This window comes from Henckelia pumila, chromosome 1, assembly GCF_033568475.1.
Source record: "Henckelia pumila isolate YLH828 chromosome 1, ASM3356847v2, whole genome shotgun sequence".
Lineage (NCBI taxonomy): Eukaryota > Viridiplantae > Streptophyta > Magnoliopsida > Lamiales > Gesneriaceae > Henckelia > Henckelia pumila.
The window spans coordinates 105,067,179-105,088,854 of NC_133120.1; the positions used below are offsets into that span (position 1 = coordinate 105,067,179).

Here is a 21,676-nt window from a genome sequence, read left to right on the forward strand (position 1 = left end):
TTCCATCCGAGAGTTGAGCATTTGTGCTCGCTCGATCGGGTGTTTTTCACCGATCGAGCGAGGCACTGATTTTATAAAAAAAAAAAAAAAATTTTACTTGGCTCTTGATTTATTAATTGATGTTTAATGAATGTTAATTGTTCATTAATTGCTCTAAGATGAGATTAGCAACCCGAAATCCCCACACATAGTGACCATGGTAAGCTTTGCAAATAAAAGGAAAGTGATGGGCATATGCCAATTGAAGAACAAGGCTATCTGGTCCCACGGTGGCTCTCAAAAATATCCATCTAAAGATAAATATTGAAATATAACATTTTATTAGATCCTTACTAAAAAATATTTTTAATGAATTTTTTTATAAAGAAAATATAGAATATTACAATTTTTAATTTGAGAAAATATGCACTTTTTAGGTTTATATAAAAAAACATATATCATTAAAAAATAGAAGATTAGATGTTAAGGAAAAAAAAAAGAAGATTAGATGTTAATAATTTTGAAATCTATACGTTCTATAGCTTCAACACATAAAAAAGAATAAAAAATAAATAAACAAATATAAATGATTTTTTTTTTTTTACGAAATCCCCTGATAAATTCCAATCGTTGTTAGGATTTCATAATGGAATTCGTTATGAGATTACATGAATAAATGTTTAAAATTAAAATGATGTTATCATGAATGTGTAATCGACAAGGACAGGGGAAGAAGATGATAAGATTGATGCAACCCAAAGTTTTTTTGAGCTAAATCAAAGCTTTAGTATGAGAAATTTGTAAAGACTCTTCTACTTGCAAACTCCTTTAATGATCATATATGTTAAAAAGGTATCCGACAGCATAATGAATGCCACGTGACATTAGCCAAATATAAGAAAATGTATTTTCAGTTATATATTTGCTATTTTAATCTAATCGATCATGAAATTTCAATCTTGATATATATATTTTTTTGTTTAGTTTGTTTTTTTGTTTATTTATTTATGGTTTTTGTCATTTTTAAAACTTAGCATCAAACGACACAAATGTAATGTTGAAGCAGGCACGGAGCTATATGGGAGCCCAGCCCATATAGTTAGGCACTGTTCTGTTCACGGTATTACTAATATATGTATAACTCATTTTATCACAGCCCAAGTTTTTCTCATCATATTATTTATCTATATATTAATTATTTATTTTATATCAATCAAATCATTAATTATTTATCTCACATCAATCAAATCATTGAATTCAAATTATTATATTATCCCTTATAAATAATATAATTTTTATTTTATTTATTGTTAAAAGGAAAAAATAGTCATTTAACATTTTTATATAAAATTTAATCAATCAAATCAAATAAACCATAATATATCAATCAAATCCAATACAATTTTAACTATCATTTCTTATTTATTTTTTATTACATTATACTACTTATCTATATATTACTTATATCATACCTCAAACCAAACGGTGCCTTAGTGTATTGTATATATGTATATATATTAATTATTATTTGTAATTAATTGAATCTTTTAATTTATTGATATATATGAGTTTTATTTCAAGTTATGTAGGCTTCTAAATTTTGTGTTTATATAGAACATTACATTAAACATTCAATATATTGAACATTATATGTTATTGAGTAGAAATAACATCATAAATACAAAGTAAATCTATAATTATGTACATTATCAAATTCAAAAATTTATACTTTATAAAATATAAAACAATTATTCAACTTATTTTAAAATTTTTTTTTTTGATTAATTAACCCATTAAATTTTCATGAAATTTTTTATAAAATAAAATTTAATTATTGAAATACATTCACTATTGAATATAGAAAATATTTATAAGGATATTGATATATTAAAATTTTGTGTCATTACTAGCATGATTGATGTTCAAACTTTTTTTTCAATCATAAAAAAGTTGAAAGATATATGAATAGTAAAATATTAACTTATATCTAATATGTATATTGACCATATGATTTTTATTCATATTTTTTTCATCTAAAATTAGCCTCCCCTACGGCAAAATCCTGGGTCCGTCCCCGGGTTAGTTTTCTTATGAAACAATCTCATAAATATTTATTTGTTATTGTGAGATAGAGCAAATAACTCAATAGATAATATCTCTCATAAAATTGATCCGTAAGACTGTCTCTTAAGAGTTTTTATATTATAGTATCATATCCACATTCTCGATTAAAAATTACAAAATTCGTCAAAAGCATAAAATATTTGACTAATAAAATTTTATGATATAAAAAACTGAAAAATGCAAAGAGACAAACACACCTCACTTAAATTGTACCCAACAAAATAATAATAAAATTTCAGTTAGAGCCTAGAGGTGTTCACGATTGGTTAACCACCCGAATTGAACCGAAACCAAAAATTCTGTTTAAACCGAAAATCGAACCAAAAAATTCGATTTGGTTTCGATTTTCAATTAATCGAATTTTTTGTTTTCGATTCGGTTCGTTGAACTGATATTTTAATTCATTTTTATTTGTTTTTATTAATAAATAATAAATAAAAATAAAATAAATAAAAATTTGGTTAAACCGAAAATCAAACCAAAAAGCTGAAAATACTTCGGTTTTAATCGAACGGTTCGATTTTCGGTTTAACCGAACCAAACCGTGAAATTCGATTCGGATCATCAAAATTTCAGTTCAGTTCGGTCCGAATGAACACCCATATTTTCAGTAGTTCAAATATTTGTGTTTAATATGTTTAATGCCAGTAAAATAACCGTAATAAGCTTAATTTGAGCCCCTCGGCAAGACAATCTTGAATACCCAAGGCTTAAATTATATTAATGGCTTCACATTTGACAAAATTATAAAAAGGATTTCAAATTACTTCCACTCGAGTACAATGTTTATGATTCTAACTAAAAATAAGTGGGGAAATTTTTTTGCAAACAAATATAACATATTTAAATTATGAATATGAAATCCTTGTGTTCAAGCCCTGCTTCCAAATTCAAATCCACCATTTCAAACCCAGTAGGAATTTCAAATATTTTAATTTTGATACTTTTAAATCTATAAAATTTACATTCCTAAAAGTATTATTTTTATCATCACCATGGATTTCAAATTCATTATTCGTCTAATGATTTGAATACATACCCCCAAATTAGAACTGTAAGCCCAAAATTTTGAGTGCTCTTGGGCTCAAAACCTATCATGCCTTTCCAATACACTTTACTGAAAAATAAAAATTCCTCATCCAAATGCAGCTATGAAATCCACACTGTAGTTGGACGAAAATGTCGCAAATTTCACTGACACAGTGACACTGCATAACGTTCATATGCTGCGGCCAGCAGGGCACCACAGCACAGTTAAGATATACTTCTAGAAGAGCACTCGCAAATTGGTTCAAATCGAATTCATCCATTAATCATCTTTAGAAAGTGAAAATGGTGCCTACTTAGCTTGAGTTAAAGCATAATAGAATCGCGTGTAGAGTGAAGACATACATACATGACCACAACTCAAAACATTAAACATCTTAGCACCGAGGCAACAGAAGTAAATCTATGTTGCATGTCTTAACTCAAGTTTCCAATATATAAGAAAGGAAAATCGTCTATCTAAGCTGCTCTGGCAGTTTCACGTACCAATGAGAGCTTAGCAAGTAAACCACACAACTGAAGGTATGAACCAACTCCGTCACAGATCCTCATGTGAGCAAATCCAGTTTCCTTCAAAAAACAGAAGAGAAGTCGAGTAAATTGACGGCAGAGAATATATAGAAAAAAGGGAGAGATCGAGATTCTTTGGTTATTTACTTTCATGAATTCCAACTTTAGATATTCTGCCATATCGTAGTTCTTTACAATACGGAAAAGGGTAGTGATTATGTCAGTTGGAGAATAGCCCAAATCATATAACAGCTTGAGCCCAGCACATGCATCATCAAATTTCCCCTCGAGTACATGGCGTATAATGTTTTTTACATGCAAAGGATGTGGTTGGTCACAAACCTGGACGTCAAAAAAAAAGCAGTTAATATATGCACATTTGAAGGTTAATGCTCAAACCATGCTATGCTGAAGCTTCGTGACCTTGAAAACATTTTCTTGATTTACGAAACCAAATCCACTGTTTGTGGCTTGCAGGTTATTTAATGCCTGTCTCATATCACCATCAGCAGTGAAAATAATGGCTTCAAGACCTTCTGGAACATAGGGTACCTACATCAATTTACAGGGTGTAGAAGAAAGGGTCAAATAAAACCATTTATACAAAACATGGGAAAACCATAGGTGTGACAAATTGGATGATAAATTATCAGACAAAAGAAAGAAAAACAGTCAACTGATAGTTAAAATAAACATGTTCAAGTGGAAATATCTGCAACCATAACAAGTAATAAGATACGTTAGAATTCAGAGTCAAAGGGGAGTTAACTAGCAACTTTAAATTTGTGACTACATCCCGGTGGACCTAAGAGTTAGGAATAAACTTCGTCATTCAGGAGGTTTTTAACTTTTAAAGAACATTATATATAAGTGGAAAGGAGAAGCATCGACATGGTTCACAATATTCAAATGTAGAAATAGGCTGAAATAAATCCATAACATTCTAAAGCTGAACATCCAGTCAATAATTGACCCCCATGAGGATCACCTATGCTAATGAATGAAAGCAGTCTACCGCAGTCCACATAAAGTGCTTCTGTAGTTATGAGCACGAGAGAGCTTCTCATATGCAACAAAAAGCACTCAATCTGCAATTGGATTCTTTTTCCCTGTTAACTCTGAGATAATGAGCTTCATCGGTCATTAGCCGATAAAAGAACCAGAACTTGTATATCATTCAACTGAAAGCATAACATGATTTGAATGTATACCTTTTCTGCAGCAACCACCACCATCAGACGGCCAAGGATCTCTTGATCAGATAATCTAGCAAAACGAACAAGAGCGCATCTACTCTGGATAGGTTCTATAATCTTTGACGATGTGTTACAAGCGAGCCCAAAACGAGTTGAATTTGAATATATTTCCATCGTCCTCCTCAAAGCTTGTTGAGCGCCAGATGTCATGCTAATTTACATCAAATCAATCAAATACAGTAAAAGGATTAAAAAAACAACTACTTAGACGCAAAGTGCGTGAGCAAAAAGTTTAAATTGTACAACAATTACTAACCCAAAATGCAACAAATCCAGTAGCGTGGGGAGTTAATGATTCAAACTACAACCTAAACACTAAATAACAAAGACAAGGCACAGACAGAATTAACATAAAATACCTTTTTTTTTCATTACCGTTTAAACAGGAATTTCAAACTCACCTGTCAGCTTCATCCAAAATTATTATTTTGTGTCTCCCAGGGGGCAATGTAACCTTCTTCTGGGCAAACATCTTTATTTTGTTTCTCACCACATCAATCCCTCTGGATGATAAAGAGCATATATCAAAAAAATTTGACAAAAGCAACCAAACAACTCCAAACTATTGAATTAAACTACACAAAACTTCCAATACCGGTCATCAGATGCATTTAGCTCTAAAACCGCCTCTCTATAATTTGGTCCAAGAAGTTCATGAGCAAGCGCCAACATACTAGTAGTTTTACCAGTTCCAGGAGGACCCTGCAAAAATAAAAAGGGGTACTCACCAGTGCTCATGGAAGTATGAATTAACCTAGGAAAGGCAGTTAGTCTGTAAATTTGTTTCCCTGTGACCTTTTAAATGTACAATTTTGGACAGTCAACCTTTGCAACTTCATGTGAAAAATAACGAATTCTTCTACACTCATAAATGTATAAATGTACAGTCGCTATAGACGATCAGGAGATCCTTTGCAGAGAACAGTACTAGTATAGTTGGAGCACGAAAAATAGCCAATGAACACTGATTTTCAAATAACACACCTCAACTAAAAACAAAAAAAAGAATAAAGCAATTCTCCGGGGGCAAGAATGCTAGAAGTCTGAAACATAAGGAGCACAACGAAAATCTGCGGTAGACAACAATTTCCAAACAATATTACAGCCACATCCCATAAGCGGCATGCCATATAGTCAGAGTGGGTATTTCCAACAAAAAATATGAAAAACTTTCCTACTTCAATACAAATTTTGAACTGAATTTCAAGTTCAGAAGACATATATCCCAACTCACAGCTAGAATGAGATTGGGCATGTTGCCATCACGCGCGATGACTTGGAGACGGGAGACGGCGTCCTCATTCCCGACTATATCCGCCACCTTGGATGGCCGATACTTCTCTATCCACGGCAGTTCAGGGCCCGGAGCCGATGAAGATGACGAAGCCATTAGCGATTCAGAGCCAGCAGAATGATTGAAATGGTAAAACCCTCGCAAGTGGAGTGAGCGGGAGTTTTTCCACCATTTCTCCCTCTTGTAATTGTAATTTTACGGATACTTGAGGGCATATTTGTAAGAAATCATTTTAAATAGTTTAGGTAAACTCTTAGAAAACACTTCTGATTTTTTTTTTTTATTTTGTTAAGCAAATTAGAAGTACAAACGAGTCAATCTATTTGTGAGTAATTCGAGAGCGGCTCGGTCAATAATCAATTCGAGCTTGATTTGATTGAACTCTAGCTCGAGTAGTATATGTGTGCGTTCGAGCAGTTCACGATCTACTCGATTATATATATAATTATATAAATAAATAATATATAATATTATTGATAAACTCGAGCTCGAGTAGCTCAAAATATAAGTTTATTTTTCAAGCTCGAGCTCGAACTATAATCGAGCTCGAATAAACAAAACAGAGTTGAGCTCTCCTAGCAAAGACTGAGAAAATATTGAATTTTGTTAAAAAAAACTGAGAAAATTTGAAAATTTTGTTAAAAAAATTGAGAAATGCTTCCTAAATTCTTCCAAACAATACTTAAATTTAATTTAATTTTTTGTTGAGAATTTGTTTCAAGGCAAAAACTCCTATGAGACGGTCTCAAGGGTCATTTTTATGAGACGGATCTCTCGTATGAGTTATCCATTAAAAAGTATTACAATTTATGCCAAAAGTATTACTTATTATTATAAATATGGGTAGAGTTGACCCATCTTACGGATGAGACCGTTTCACAGGAGTGTTACTCTTGTTTCAAAGGATTTGATAGAATTTCTTTGATAGAATTTCGTATTTATTTAATTTTTTCAAATTTGGTTGGATTTGTTGGAAATTAGAATGTAAATTAAAATTTTCCAAAAATAGAAAAACATAGTTCCAAGTTCCAACCAAGCATAAAATAGAATTGCCACGGTATCAATTGAACGAAAATCAAGGATATGTCCGATTATTGGGGAAATGGCATGGTAACGTTTGTCATAGGTCCATATTTTTTCATTTGGTTTTACAGGAGAATTACGAAAATAAACATCTACGTTCAAACGCATAAATAAGATGTTAGCTTAGTAGCATGAAATTTCTCCAATTATTGTATCGACAAAATAAAAGGGTTGTTTTTTCAAACTCGATTAAGACCCATGAAATGTCCGATTCCGGTATTTTCTATGCATATTATAATGATATACACTATATTAGTAAATTTGAGATATATTAACAAACTGTGATGGCATTGTCTATTTTTTGATTCAATGTCAAATTTATATTCATTTGATTGAATACTTATTATCGTAAATTTATTAACATCAAGCAAAATCATATACGCATAAAATAGAAAAAAAATGTGTTTTAACGAAATCTAAAATTTTTTACAATCTTTTGTCCTTTTTTTTTCCGTTTTGTCAGAACACGATATCATATTATAATCGTTTGCCAAGAGATATTAATGTAAATCATTGCAAAATGCCAAAAAGTACGACGGAGATTAATTCCATATAGTAAAACATAAATTATTATTATTATTATTATTATTATTATTATTATTATTATTATTATTATTATCGACACACATACAAGAGTGGATGATAGGATAAATAATACATAGATAAGTAATCTAATGTAATAAAAAATAAATAAGAAATGATAGTGAATATAGTAATTGATTTGATTGATAGATTATAGTTTATTTGATTTGATTGGTTGAAATTTATATAAAAATACAAAATTACCATTTTGTCTTTTTATTAATAAATAAAATATAAATAATATTATTTATAAGGGATAATATAGTAATTTAAATTCGATGATTTGATTGATGTAAGATAAATAATTAATGATTTGATTGATGTAAAATAAATAATTAATAGAAGGATAAATAATATGGCAAAAAAAACGTAGGATTAGATAAGATAAATTATACATTGATTAATAATAATGCTACCAAACGGTTAAATAGATATTGTTATTATTTGTTTAACATAAGTACAATAGTAAAAGGGGTTAGTCTATGCTATATTGACGGTGTTTTTCCTCCTATTTTAATACCATTAGATCACGTGGAACTCATATATTTTTATGGAAATTGACATATATTTTAATGATTCAATGGTTGATATTTGACCACCACCACGTGATAGTACTCAATGCTTAGCATTTGTTATTCGTGATATTTTATATTTCTTGCAAGAATTCACACCATTCGCGCACCTTCCTCATATTGTGGCTGTGATCTTGTTACGTTGTTTTACTTTTTTTTTGTGCCAAAAATAATTTTCCCAAGTCCATATCACAAGAATCCAAGAGAGGAACGCAAGTAATCTGTGCCTTAAGAGTCATATCTTCAGGCCATGTTTTGTTACTCTCGTGAATGTTCGAGGAGTTGAAGAAGCCATTAGCGCAGCTTCCATGGCTTCAGCTGTGAAATCTTTTGTTGGGATATCTCATCATTTCACTTTGAATCTAGGGAAACCATTTTGTACTAGATTTCATGTGCAGTGCGTAGGTAGTCGCGATTCATCTGTTGTATCTTATGAGTCTGTTGTAGTAAACGGAGTGGCTTCTGCAGTGGAGAATGGAAGAAAAAGGGATTTGGTTGATTTTGGGAATGAGAATAGAAGTTCAACTATTGGGGAGGTGAAAAATGAGAAGGATTTCAAAGAGGAAAAGCTAGAGGCTTTGTGGGATGATGGATATGGAACTCAAACTGTGAAGGATTATCTTGATCATGCTCAAGAAATGATTAAGCCTGATGGCGGGCCACCTCGGTGGTTTACTCCAATTTCATGCGGCCCTCATTTAAGAAATTCACCTGTGCTTCTGTTCTTGCCCGGTAAATGATTGATGCTTTGTCCCACAATCCAGAAAGACATCTGCTTTCTTAGATATATTGGTAAAAAAAAATGCAAGTTTCCCATCTCAAAAAGTATATTTAATTGTAAGAAGGCAGAATTCTGGATCCCCCAATGCCTGTAGGGGGTGATGCAACAGGTTCTGGGGGTGCTTACTCTGATTCACAACTTCCTTGGTCCGCCAAACATTTTTCATTTCTTAGTTTTGTTTGACTAATGAGTTACTATATATGATGATTGTTTGTGCTTTAATAGGAAAGGTGTGTGCTTAACTTTAAGCTTGCTGATGCAGGCATGGATGGACTCGGACTAGGCCTTATGCTACATCACAAATCTCTTGGAAAGTAATTCAGCGATTGAGTTGACGTGAACATGAACTAATTGATACTTGCCTTGTGTGTGGTATTGTCCATGAATTGTGGAGAAGTTAATAGTTTGGCTGTATGTGTGGACGCCCCCAATTCTCTTGATTCTTTGAACCAAACAGTTCGTACGCGTTCCTGTGCAGCAATTAAAATGAGTAAAACGAAGACTTTAGTTTGATCGCATGGATTAAGATTCTTTTTATGAGCCTAAACTGTATAATGATGCTAGATACCTGTCTTACTGCTTAATTAGCTGTATTGTGTTTCATTGTCAATTAGAATGTGACGTTTTTTTTGTCCCAGGGTATTTGATGTTCGGTGCATGCATATCCCAGTCCATGACCGTACGCCATTTGTAGGTTGTAACTTCTTATTGCTTGAATTTGCTGTGTATTATTTACATGTGTTTCAATGACATTGAGAATCATGCTTATTTTCAAAGCATACATTTTACATTGTTTTATACGAGTGATGGTTCTACTCTATAAATTTCCAGAGTTGGTGGAATGGGTTGAAGAAACTGTCAGGGCTGAACACTCTTTATCCCCCAAAAAACCTATTTATCTAGTTGGAGATTCTTTTGGTGGGTGCTTGGCTCTCGCAGTGGCAGCACGTAATCCGAAAATTGACCTCTTAGTCGTGTTAGCTAATTCAGGTAAGTTTACGACACAGGCAATACAGTTATTCTTAGTTTCTTACATGAGCTGAATGGCTTTACTGATGATCCATTTTTTCAGCAACTTCATTTGGCAGGTCACAACTGCAACCTCTCTTTCCAATATTGGAAGCTTTACCTGATGAACTGCATATCACGGTTCCTTATCTCCTTGGCTTTGTTATGGGTATGTACGCACTGTGTTCATAGTTTTAGTTAGGTTGTCTGATCTGGAAAGATTATATTTATTCAAAAAATGAAATCCGTGATTAACTTTAAACATTAAGATATCCATTTCACAAATTGATCTCAGGCATTGAAATCATATTAAGGGGTTGCCTTTGACCACAACTGCAGTCTGCACAAGTACTATTGTATTCATTCGTTATCCAAATATATTTAATTTTTATCTCCAAATAAGAAATAATTATGTATTTAACTTTTTTACAGTCGTGTATGGTCAGGTTCCACTTCTAGCAGTAATTTTAATAATTATTACTTATTCGAACCTTTTCGATTCAGGTAACAAGTTTGTATCAATTTTTTTTTGCTTTTATATAATTACAAGTTCGTGAATATTTAAGGAAATGGTGGTGGGAGTTCATTGTCATTTCTATTAGGCCCTATGCCAAAATCAAGGATAAGAAAATATCCTGGCTTGTGATTTTTGTCAGAACCAAAATCAGCCAGTGTAATGCCCGACTTGTTTTACTGTCTTCGTGTTTCTAAGTTTCTGGTATGCTGCAACTTTAAGTACAATCTTGCCTATACATCTTGGCCCTGGAGATCGTTGCTTTGCCTATTCTTTTACCCTTTAACTTTGGTTCTTCACCGTTACTATTGTCGAGTCTTCTGAGTAACTTGTTCAGCAAACTATTTTCTGTTCACTCCAGGTGATGCAGTGAAGATGGCTGCAGTAAATATTAATACGATGCTACCTCCGGCAAAATATTTTGAACAACTTGGTGGTAGCCTTACTGCACTGCTACCACGCCTTTCTGTAAGAACATTTTTGCATTGTCTACATTTATTGTCTTTGATCTTTTTTGCAGTCAAATGGGTTTCTTTATCCTCTGTTACTGGCAACAAAGGAAACGTATTTGTGACCTGGACTAGTCCCAAAATAAAACACCTGAAACAAAAGTAATACATGTTACATAACATTATGTATCTTCCTTGGTTCAACAAGTTTTATGAGGCACGAAACTATGTGTTTTGTCAATCTTCGTGAAAAAGTGATTTGTCTTTCTAAATTTTAATATGCACAGGGCTTGGCGGATATCATACCTAAAGCAACTCTAATTTGGAAATTGAAGCTGCTCAAAACTGCTGCTGCTTATGCCAATTCTCGCCTTCATGCCATTAGAGCTGAAGTACTTGTTATCGCTAGGTTTCTTTCTCTACTTTTGATTCATTCAGAATATTGTGCAATTTTGATTTTGTTGATATATAGCATAATGTAAAAACTGTTTAGACAGAATTATCCGCTCTCTTCATTTTACCTTTTCATCACTCTGCTCTTGATGGGTGAGTCAAGCTGCAAAACAATGATTTACCTTTGTGATTGTGATGATGCATTTGGATCTCAGTGGCAAAGACAATATGCTTCCCAGTGGAGACGAAGCTCAGAGGCTTTTGAGCTCAATACAAAATTGCAAAATAAAATACTTCAAAGACAATGGGCATACCATATTATTGGTAGGTGAGAATTTCACCCCAGTTTCTTTCAGAAAGGCATATGAGTGTTCTGAAATCTCTGACAAAACATTTTGCTGTAAGAAATGGAGAGAATACATTTTCTTACATTAAATGATTTATTATATACGCTTAGCGGAAGGATGCTTTTTTATACTCCTAGGACTTGGATTTTGTATTAACAAATGGATTACAACATGTTCCGACTAGCAGTGACTTCCACTTTCATTCATTCAATCTTTCCATGTCCCTCTCTTTGTTCTCAGTTACCCATGAAACAAAACTCAATTCTTATTTTTAAGTTCGATCTAACAAGGTTCAAGGAAAGGGTGGGCTATTGATAGAGAATCAGCTCTCCATACTATCTCACTTGCTTGATTTTAATCAGAATATGTTCGTAAATTATATTTTGTTTTTTGTGGTTTTAAATCATCCCAGAGATTTATTTTATGCAAACCACTTGTCAAAATCCTATGATAAAAAATTGGTTGGAAGCAGAAACACTTGCTGTGATATGGTTATTTTATAGCTGTGTATCCCATAGTGGTATTGATCCATTGCAATTTGTATCCATGCAGGAGGATGGCATTAATTTATTGACTATTATCAAAGCTACTTGCACCTACCGTCAATCAAGAAAACATGATTATGTGATGGATTTTCTGCCACCCAGTATGTCTGAGTTTAGGCGAACACTTGAGGAAAATAGGTAATTGGACATAGTTCTTTGCCCTTCAGAGTTTTCTTGATATTTGACACTCGGTCTAGTTCTTGGATATTGAAACAAATTCTCAAGTAAATAACATTCGAGTTTCATACTTCATTTGTTTTTAGATGTTTTATAGAGGCTAATATCAAGATCAACTCAATACAGATGGCTGCGTAATTATACTGGCCCTGTAATGTTATCAACCATGGAAGATGGAAAGATAGTGAGGGGCCTATCCGGAGTTCCAGATGAAGGTCCAGTCTTGTTAGTTGGTTATCACATGCTTATGGGGCTGGAACTCGTCCCATTAGTTGAAGAGTTTCTGCGGGAGAAAAAGATAATGGTTCGTGGCACAGCACACCCATCGTTGTTTTCACATCTTATACAAGGTGAAAACAAGGAATTTTCTTTCCTTGACAATATTAAAGTATATGGTGCATTGCCTGTAAGTCCAAGCAGCCTTTTCAAGTTGTTCTCGACAAAATCTCACGTGCTACTTTATCCTGGTGGTGCTCGTGAGGCTCTACACCGTAAGGTTTGCCATTTTTCTTTCTGAACCTACTGCCTTTCTTTCCTTTCTTGCGAGTAAGGGGACCATAATTTGATGTATTTGGGCCTTAATTTATGCAGGGTGAAGAGTATAAATTGTTTTGGCCTGACCAACCTGAGTTTGTGAGGATGGCTGCAAGATTTGAAGCCACAATTGTACCTTTTGGAGTAGTTGGAGAAGACGACATAGCAGAGGTAATGTTTTTAAGCATAAGATCAGTCAAACTTGGTCACAGTGAACCGATTCCTTTCTTTCTTGCCTTGTACTGCTACCCCTGCATCAAATATTCACTTGTTGGTGATTATAAATAGAATTAGATTGGAACCCATAAAATGGTTTTGGTTTGTTCAACTTTATCTTTCGAGGCATCTCAAACTAACTACGAGTAGATATCGATGGTTGGCTCAGAGGAAAGGAGAGGGAGTCGGCATTGAGTGGTTTGAAGGTATTAATCATGATTTAAATCATTTTGTGGCTATTGAGGGGTTAAACTCAATCAGAGCACAGTAGAGAAGATGCAGTGAAGGAGATCCCCAGAATCGTTATCGATCCATTTTCTTCTACCCTTATTTGGAAAGTTTGGAGTTGTGCTTCAGTTTGATGATAAGCTCAGTGTCTCTAAATCAACATGCAACTCCTGATGTTTCTTGTTGCCCTTACATTCTTACTTTCTTCAAACTGGCAGTTAGTGTTGGACTATGATGACTTGATGAAGATCCCTTTCTTGAGTGACCAAATAAGACGAGATAACGCAAGATATGAGCCATTTAAAGTGAGGTAACGTACGTACACCAGACACTTCTTACATCTCAGTACATGCTCAAAACATTCTTTTATTCACCTGACAGGGCTGGGATGAAAGGTGAGGCTGCAAATCAAGCTTTATATATTCCTGGAATTCTTCCAAAAGTTCCAGGACGATTATACTACTTGTTCGGGAAACCGATTCATACAAAGGGAAGGAAAGATGTGTTGAAGGACAAAGAAAGAGCCAGAGAACTGTACTTGCAGATAAAATCTGAGGTCGAAGCCAACATATTGTATCTGCTAGAAAAGAGAAAGGAAGATCCTTACAGGAGCATACTCGACAGGACCGTGTATCGAGCACTGTATGCATCTATGGATCAGGTTCCTGCTTTTGAGCCATGAATGGAACCTTAATCAAGGTGGTTCTTATTCTTGTATAGTCACTAATTACAGTGGCACCTTAGGAGTAAAGCTCAATGACACAGAACCCCTTATTGCCATGATCCTCGTGCTTGGAGGCCATCAAATGCATCGACGGATTCAAGATTGTGGAGGGGATAAAATTTAGTACATTTTTATTTTCAGAAAAATTACACATTAAATTTGAAGTTTTATTTAAAGTGTAGTAAGAAATCCAATCATTTTTATTCTTGCTGAAAATTGAACCTGCTGTAATCAAATGGTTTACGTAACTGCAGCTCACTACAGGTTGGCTCGAGGTCTTATCTAATAATTTTTTATAAGAACATTCTACGCTAACGATATGAGAGTGATGATGTAATTTGAATTTTTCTAAATCAGCCGCCATCTTAGTTTTTTTTTTTTTTTTTTTATTAATTATCATATTTCATTTTTCCTTTTTTGTCATTTAATTTCAAAAGTTAAAAAATTTTGTTTTAAACTATGATTAAAAAATTTACATCATTATTTGTTATTATTATTGTTTTATAAAACACAAGTATATACTTTACTATTTTATTAAGTGTGTAGCCTATTCTAACTGTTTTTTATGTCATAGTGAATTTTCTCCAATTTTTTCTTTTTGTATCCCTACACTCTTTCTCCAACTCACTTATCTTATATTTTTCTCTCAACTGTTTGCATTATTTATTCTTTTATCATATCTGTTTTCATCAATTTAAAACTGAATTTCATTCATAGTTAATTTTTTTTAGATTTGAAAAAAAAATATAAACAAGCATTTTAAAATTAACAAACTATTCAATATACAATACATTATATTTGTATATAATATTTTACACACGCAATGCGTGTACTCTATCGCTAGTTATATATTAAGCAAGAACACCTTAGTTGGTCTTTTGGTAAGCCCAATCTCAAATTGAAAAAAAAATCTCATAAAAGTGTCAAATTACAAAAATGCATATCATATTAAAATCAAACACTTTAAAAATAAACATTATATAATATACGCACAACATATAATATTTATGTATTACGCTACATATGTAGCACATGTGCGTTATCACAAGTTAATTAGTATGTATGAGTCAGCTAAAATTTAAGACTTTTTTTTAAAAAATGTAATGTTAAGACTCAAGATGGGCCAAATGTACCTTTGCAATTGGGCCTTATTAGTTTTGAAATCTAACTTTTCGTAAAATCTATATGGGTTTGTGTGATAAAAGTTTTATTTATTTCGAAAAAGAAGGGAAAAAAAATGCAAGAGAAGCAGATTATAAATTCTTTGTTTTTTTCAGTGAAGAATTTCTCTAGAAACAATTTTATATCTCAAATAAAAATCCATCTGTTTTTTAGCCATATTTTTTTGGTAGACTTCTGTTAGAATATCGATATTTCAGAATTAATGAATCATTCTTTGTAGTGGCGGTTTTTATATACCATCTTAACAAAGAAATATAGTTGAAAGGATTGTCTCACGAACACGGTTCTATATCCGACCTAACCCATATTTATGATAAAAAAAATATTTTTTGTCTCAAACTAAATATGAGATTTATTTATAAAATTTAGTCGTAACTCGTAACATCATCCATTTTTTTTTTTTCTACGAATGGAAATGTGGGGCATATAATTATTTCCAAAAATCAAAATGTCAGATTTTAATTCAAAATTTTAAATATATCTGGGCCGGAATGCCCGGCCCAAAGATAAAAGTGCAAAAAGCATTGCTCTTGGCTTTCTCGTCGTCAACTTTTTCGCGCTTCTCGAAGCTCTCTCCCTCACTCGTTTTCTACTCAATTTTCTCCGTTTGTTAACGCCCTGGAGCTCTTTCCCGTGTTATTTTCCGCGTTGATTTCAGCTTTCCATGGAATTTTCGAATCCCATGTTGCGGAAGTACCGTGATGATCGACGGAGTCTTCTTGAATTTGTGCTATCATCTGGCTTGATCAAGGAAATCCGAACTCCGGCGGGCCCCACCACCTCCTTTTCCAGCATTAATTTTGATTCTATCAGCACTGATTATGTGCTTGAGTGCATTAATTCGGGTATTTGTGTTTCTTTTTTCTCCGGAAATGTGGAGACTTTTTTTTTTCTGCTTAACCAATAAATGAATTTGTACTGGTTTCTTGTACAGTAGGTGCTGTAACCGTAATGTGAAATTGGGTTTAACAATTCTGTGTATGCATTTTCTTAAAGAGATATTTTTGAAACTTTGGTCATCATTTCTGTTAATAATACCGGCTCATACACTTTTTTGTTAGACGCGACACAATGTTTTGAGATGCTGGGCCAGTTTAACTGTTACTAATTCACTCGAAGAGCTTTTGGGATTCTGTATATGCATGCTTACATCTGTGTTTCAGTGTTATCTTCATATTTAGGCATGAATTTATTTGCTAAATTACTAGCTATTCAATTCTCCAGCATTTCTGATGCTCTCGGTGAAATGAAATGGTAAATACTGTGATTGATTAGGTGGCGTGCTTGATGTTTCTCAAGCAAGGAAGAGATATTATGATGAGTCTTCACAACCAATAACGGTAGGAAGTGTTCCTTTTTTTTTTTGCGGTGCATTTTATGATGTTGAACATAAACATTATTTTCATTTGGTTGGTTAAATTCTATTTTCTAGTCTTTCTTTCATCCTTATTAGACATTAACACTTGAACACAGTCCTAATCATGTCTATTTTTTTGAAGCTGATCATGAAAATTGACATTTCATGCACTGAACATTTTCTGCATCCACAGAGTTCAACTCATCGCTTTAATCTTTAAAGCCTGCCGTATGTTGGTTGCGTAAAAGTTACTTAGTTTGTACCTTGTTAAGAGATGTTAATATGCCGTGCAAGGAAATATGATAAGAAACTTGCTGCAGAAAGGTGTCTGTGCGCATTTGAGTAAAATTTGTTGGTTATTTGTTATTGACCACAGATTTCGTTCATTTTTGTTAGAACTGACAAAAACACATGACCTATGGCATAAGATCACAAACCTACAATTCAGTATTTCACCTCCTTTCTTTTAGTTCTAGTAAAAACACGTGCATTGCACGTGGGAGCACGTTGAACATCTTGTTTATACTTCTTGAATTATGATATAGAGATAATTTCTTGACCTTTCATACACGTGCATGAAAAATTTAGGTGTTTGTCTCCACAAGTGAAGATTGCACAATTGTTTCGTTATGATGGGGGAAATCGTGTACAAGACTGGATGACTGCAGTCGATTTTCCTTAGTATTAATTTGAAATTTGAATTTTCTGGTGGCTAATTTAGTTCAAATTGTTTAGTTGTATTAATACCAAGTGAAAGTTACAATTTAAGGTAGTAATGTTGAGATATGCTTTTTTTGGAGGAATAGCAACCTGGTGGATTTATTTTCTTGGAATGCTGCCAATTTCAATCAGTTTTTTTAGTACTTACTGAGCTAATGTTCCCACATACTAAATTAGGTGAATCAGTTTGTTATTGAAGAAAATCTTTTGATGGAACATGTTGAGAGTTTTACGATAGCTTTTGTTTGTCTTTAAAATAGTTCTAACTACTCATTTAAGATGTCTTCAACTATTTTCCTACTAGAGAAGTGCAGCACAGTAATTTGAATGCTTCATACAAGAGTAGTAAATCAGCAGACACTGAAATTTCTTTTCTTTCTCGAGAAAGAAAATTTTACTTCATTTGAAGTCTAGTCAAGTTGTGAAAGGAAAGAGGAAATTCTTTGACCCTTAAAACTAGACTGTCCGAAGGCATCCACTTGGTTGAAACTTGAAAGGTCTGTCCTATATTCTTCATATTAAAAGATGTTCAAGAAAGATGGAGTAGTCTTTATCCAGAACTGTGATAGTTCTCTATACCTCTCGTTTGTTTGCGAGGTTATTGTCATGCACTCTGCGAATGCAATTATCACTCTTCAGATAATTTTATTGATTTTACTACTTCTACATGAAATTTCAAATGTGAAACTGTGCTTCTGAAAGGCATTCCTCAGTGCATTGATTTTTTTATTCAGAAAGCAGTATATCATTCGCTGTTCTTGAAATTTAGTGCATTACCTTTGATGTTTTTTTTGGTTTGAATTAGTTTTATTTGAGTTTCTTCCTTTGTTAAAACTTGTTGAGGAAAGAAATCAAATCTAGTAGTTTCTGCAGATGCATTTACGATCTGGAGATGTTTATTACCTTCATTCAGATCCAAACTTGATGGGATCTCCACCGTCTCGTATGCCACCACCGATACCCATGAACCATGCAGATTTTGTTGAATTAAGCAAGTTTGAAACTAATTGTTCAGCTGGAAAAAAATCACCTTTGTCATTCCCGGAAACTAGGAAGAACTGCCAAGTAACTACCGTTCCAGATTTAAATTGTATGGGTAACACTACTGTTCTTTCAGCAGTTTTACCACCTCTAAAGACAGGTATACATATTACTTATCTGATATTATTATTACTCGTCATGGTATATTTTGATAGTTTTATGCGAAAGATTCTTTTTCCCCACATTAATGAACTTTGTTAATTATGGTGACACGCGAGTGCCTTATATTCAGTACCATATATCTGTAAAATTGGTTTAGAACGTAATAAAGAATATATGGTTCATATTAATTTGTCACGTATGATTTTACGTAGAATTTTAGTAGATGCAAGTGTATGCACTAGGCATAATCACTATCGTATAATGAAGTATGATTACATCCAATAACTTCGTTGATAAATGATTGAAATTGATTTACTTGTATACATGTAAAGCGCTCAAGTCATGGTATATTATTTTTTTATATGTTTTCATAAATGACACCTATATCACATGAAACATCTTATTTAAAAATCATTTATGAGTTCCTGAGCTCCGAAACAAGAATTTATGTGAGTAAATGTAGCATACTCTTTGGCCTGGGGTTGAAAAGTAGCATCTTCGAGTTTCTATATAATATCAATGTAGTCTAAATAATGGAAAAACCATAGGTATCAAATTTTCGAACAACGGAACTTTATATTCCCGATTATGCTTTGGGTATTCTTCCAAAAAACCTCGTTTGATGAGATGTGAGAAATAAACTTTCTTATCTAACAACCAAATAAGGCTAGTTCGGTCCTCATTCAGTCTATCCTGAATTATTGTATGGATAAAACTAATTTGTACTTTGTAGACAGCTTATTGGATAAATTATCATTGTGTTATAAACTGGTTGTATCCCGTCGAATGGCCAAATAATCGTCGTTTGCTGAAACCCACTTAGATGAAAGGTCTATTGTTTCCTAAGCTTATTTACATTGCTTCTGATCTTTTATTATGTTTCAATTTTTGAGCAAACTGATGCATAGGTTTAGGTTTTGTGAAGGATTTTCGGATGATGACTTGCGGGAATCTGCTTATGAAGTGTTTCTTGCGTGTATGATGTTCTCTCGGTAATCTTCTTCCACCCCAAAAAAAAAAAAACCACACACACACACACCATCTTCTAATCTCCGATAACTTTGTTTTATCTGTCTTATTAAATAGATAAAAATCTTTCAATTGTTCCGGTCTACTACTCCAGCTAAGTGTTAATTTTAAGGCAATCTTATGAATTATGTCCCTTCTCTTTTCCTTTTGGATACCTAGGGTTGAAATTTATTCAGCCGAGGCAAAAAAGAGAGAAAAAAGTGCTAGATTTCTGGGTGTCTTGAAGAATCGAAGAGAGAAACGACATGTAGAGCATGAATCTCCTGATAGAAATTTGAAGATCCATGAAACGATTCGCATGCAAATGCAGGCAGGTTATGCAGTGCATTATTTCCAATTTTTAAAATTTATTTAGCATATATTTCAGCTGAGTATCTTTGATGTATTGAGCTGATTCTCGTCACAAGGAGAATAAAATTTGAATATTGCCTTACTTAAATTTTGTGACATAACCAAAGTGGGAAGACCAATGTGTATATGTAGAACGATAAACGTTTCATGTGAGATTTTATAGAAGTTTATTATGGCGTTTTTAATGTAAGCAGTGTTCTAAAAATCGGCCTAGGACGCCTAGGTGTCGGCCGACTAGCACTTTAGTGCCGGCCGACCGCACCGAAAAAGTGCTAGTCGGCCAGCCTAGGCGTCCTAGGCGGCCTTAGTCGGGCTCTAGGCGGCCTTAGGCGGGCTCTAGGAGGCCCTAGGCGGAAATGGATTTTTTTTTTTTGGCTTTTAATTTTTAAATCATAAGCCCAGTAAAGAAAATGACAGAAAAATTTTATTATCCTTCCACAAAAACCCTTTCAACGGCATTTCCAAATAAAAGAGAAGAAAAATATGGAGAATAATAACTAGAGAAATTTATGGAGAAGAAGAAGTAGAGCAAATTTGTGAAATTTTATTAGTTTTGTGATTTTTAACTCATATTAAATTTGATGTTATCGTGTTGGAGTTATAATATTTGACTTATTATGTTATACCGAGGAATCCGCCTAGCGGCGTCTAGTCTCCGCCTAGGCGCTAGGCGCTGGTCTGGCGCCCTACTAGCGCCTAGCGAATTTTAGAAACTTGAATGTAAGAACACCTAATGTTTTGCTCTCTGATATAAGTTTCGTGCACATACAAGTACAGTTAGCTCTTTGTCCTCTTTGTATATATTATCATCTTATATTCTTAATCATATCAGTTAGGGGGCTGTGAATTGAAGCTTTTTATTTACTCAAGCCATCTTTTTTTTTTTATGAGAAACAATAATATATTATATACGTGAAATATATGATTAAAAAAGGCGCACAAGAGATCCACGAATGACAAAAGAAAATACCGACTCCCTAATCATATCAACGGTAAGCAAAAGTTCAATCTCTTAATAAATCTGAGATTGAAACATTCTTAAACTCTTTAAGAGATGTGCTTCACGTAGTAGTCCTAATCTTGGTCTTTTCCCAACACTCTTCTACTGTTACTTCAATATTTTCGAAGATTCTTCCATTTCTCTCCAACCACACCGACCACACTGACCAACAAATATTATGAATCACCATTGTCCAAAAAATTCTCCCCCTCTTGCCTAGAAGATATCCAAGATCTGTTACGAATAAATCCTGCGTTGATATTGGTATTACCCAAACTAACCTCATCTCCATCAAAGTTCTAGTCCACAGTCCGCATGTGAAAGGACAATGTATTAGCATGTGAACCTGAGTTTCCCTCTCTTTTGACATAGCTCACACCAATTTGGACTCAAAGCACACGAAGGCCATCGTCTCTGCATCAAATCTGAAGTCGGCAAAGTACCCAACACTGCTGACCACAAGAAAAGTTGAATCTTTGTTGGGATCGGAACTTTCCAGATAATGTTAAAAAGAGAACACACAGGAGAATT

At 33.5% G+C, this 21,676-nt stretch overlaps 3 protein-coding genes across 9 annotated transcripts in view; 2 read left to right on the plus strand and 1 right to left on the minus strand.

Annotated features, from left to right (window-relative positions):
- Positions 1-3,398: 3,398 nt before the first annotated feature.
- On the minus strand, positions 3,399-6,381 carry LOC140882887 (replication factor C subunit 2). Its single transcript, XM_073289168.1, has 7 exons — positions 6,151-6,381; positions 5,512-5,618; positions 5,318-5,419; positions 4,872-5,067; positions 4,084-4,212; positions 3,808-4,002; positions 3,399-3,720 (listed from the first exon to the last, which is right to left on the minus strand). The coding sequence occupies exons 1-7, from the start codon at positions 6,304-6,306 to the stop codon at positions 3,610-3,612; spliced, it is 996 nt and encodes a 331-aa protein (XP_073145269.1). The 5' UTR covers positions 6,307-6,381; the 3' UTR covers positions 3,399-3,609.
- Positions 6,382-8,552: 2,171 nt separating this feature from the next.
- Positions 8,553-14,686, plus strand: LOC140882700 (phytyl ester synthase 1, chloroplastic-like). Of its 3 annotated transcripts, XM_073288894.1 has the most exons (13): positions 8,555-9,179; positions 9,491-9,542; positions 9,867-9,922; positions 10,060-10,218; positions 10,301-10,405; positions 11,112-11,218; positions 11,487-11,608; positions 11,808-11,916; positions 12,492-12,622; positions 12,788-13,157; positions 13,253-13,366; positions 13,858-13,949; positions 14,021-14,686. In XM_073288894.1, the coding sequence occupies exons 1-13, from the start codon at positions 8,756-8,758 to the stop codon at positions 14,319-14,321; spliced, it is 2,142 nt and encodes a 713-aa protein (XP_073144995.1). In that variant the 5' UTR covers positions 8,555-8,755; the 3' UTR covers positions 14,322-14,686. The 3 variants fall into 3 exon arrangements, with proteins under 3 accessions (XP_073145072.1, XP_073145151.1, XP_073144995.1); XM_073288971.1 differs by lacking the exons at positions 13,858-13,949; positions 14,021-14,686 and adding an exon at positions 13,581-13,831 and having other exon boundaries at positions 8,553-9,179; XM_073289050.1 differs by lacking the exons at positions 13,858-13,949; positions 14,021-14,686 and adding an exon at positions 13,562-13,754 and having other exon boundaries at positions 8,554-9,179.
- A 1,389-nt stretch (positions 14,687-16,075) lies between these two features.
- Positions 16,076-21,676, plus strand: part of LOC140876515 (protein unc-13 homolog) — a 28,152-nt gene continuing 22,551 nt past the window's right edge. For 3 of the 5 annotated variants that reach the window (XM_073280492.1, XM_073280495.1, XM_073280493.1), the window contains exons 1-5: positions 16,076-16,390; positions 16,821-16,885; positions 18,496-18,763; positions 19,691-19,757; positions 19,954-20,104. In XM_073280492.1, the coding sequence (XP_073136593.1) occupies positions 16,210-16,390; positions 16,821-16,885; positions 18,496-18,763; positions 19,691-19,757; positions 19,954-20,104 (732 nt within the window). In that variant the 5' untranslated portion in view covers positions 16,076-16,209. Of the gene's footprint in view, positions 16,391-16,820; positions 16,886-18,495; positions 18,764-19,673; positions 19,758-19,953; positions 20,105-21,676 lie in introns of those variants that run through there. The other 2 variants (XM_073280496.1, XM_073280497.1) reach the window with 2 other exon arrangements.

Bases quoted from the DNA above. Each gene is read 5' to 3' on its own strand.
- LOC140882887 (XM_073289168.1), bottom strand. From the start codon at position 6,306: ATGGCTTCGTCATCTTCATCGGCTCCGGGCCCTGAACTGCCGTGGATA. The intron at 5,619-6,150 runs GTGAGTTGGGAT...TTATTTTTGCAG, and splicing joins TGCCCAATCTCATTCTAGCT to GGTCCTCCTGGAACTGGTAA. The intron at 4,213-4,871 runs GTATACATTCAA...AAATTGATGTAG, and splicing joins TGGTGGTTGCTGCAGAAAAG to GTACCCTATGTTCCAGAAGG.
- LOC140882700 (XM_073288894.1), top strand. From the start codon at position 8,756: ATGGCTTCAGCTGTGAAATCTTTTGTTGGGATATCTCATCATTTCACT. The intron at 9,923-10,059 runs GTTGTAACTTCT...ATAAATTTCCAG, and splicing joins TGACCGTACGCCATTTGTAG to AGTTGGTGGAATGGGTTGAA. The intron at 13,367-13,857 runs GTAATGTTTTTA...TCAAACTGGCAG, and splicing joins GAGAAGACGACATAGCAGAG to TTAGTGTTGGACTATGATGA.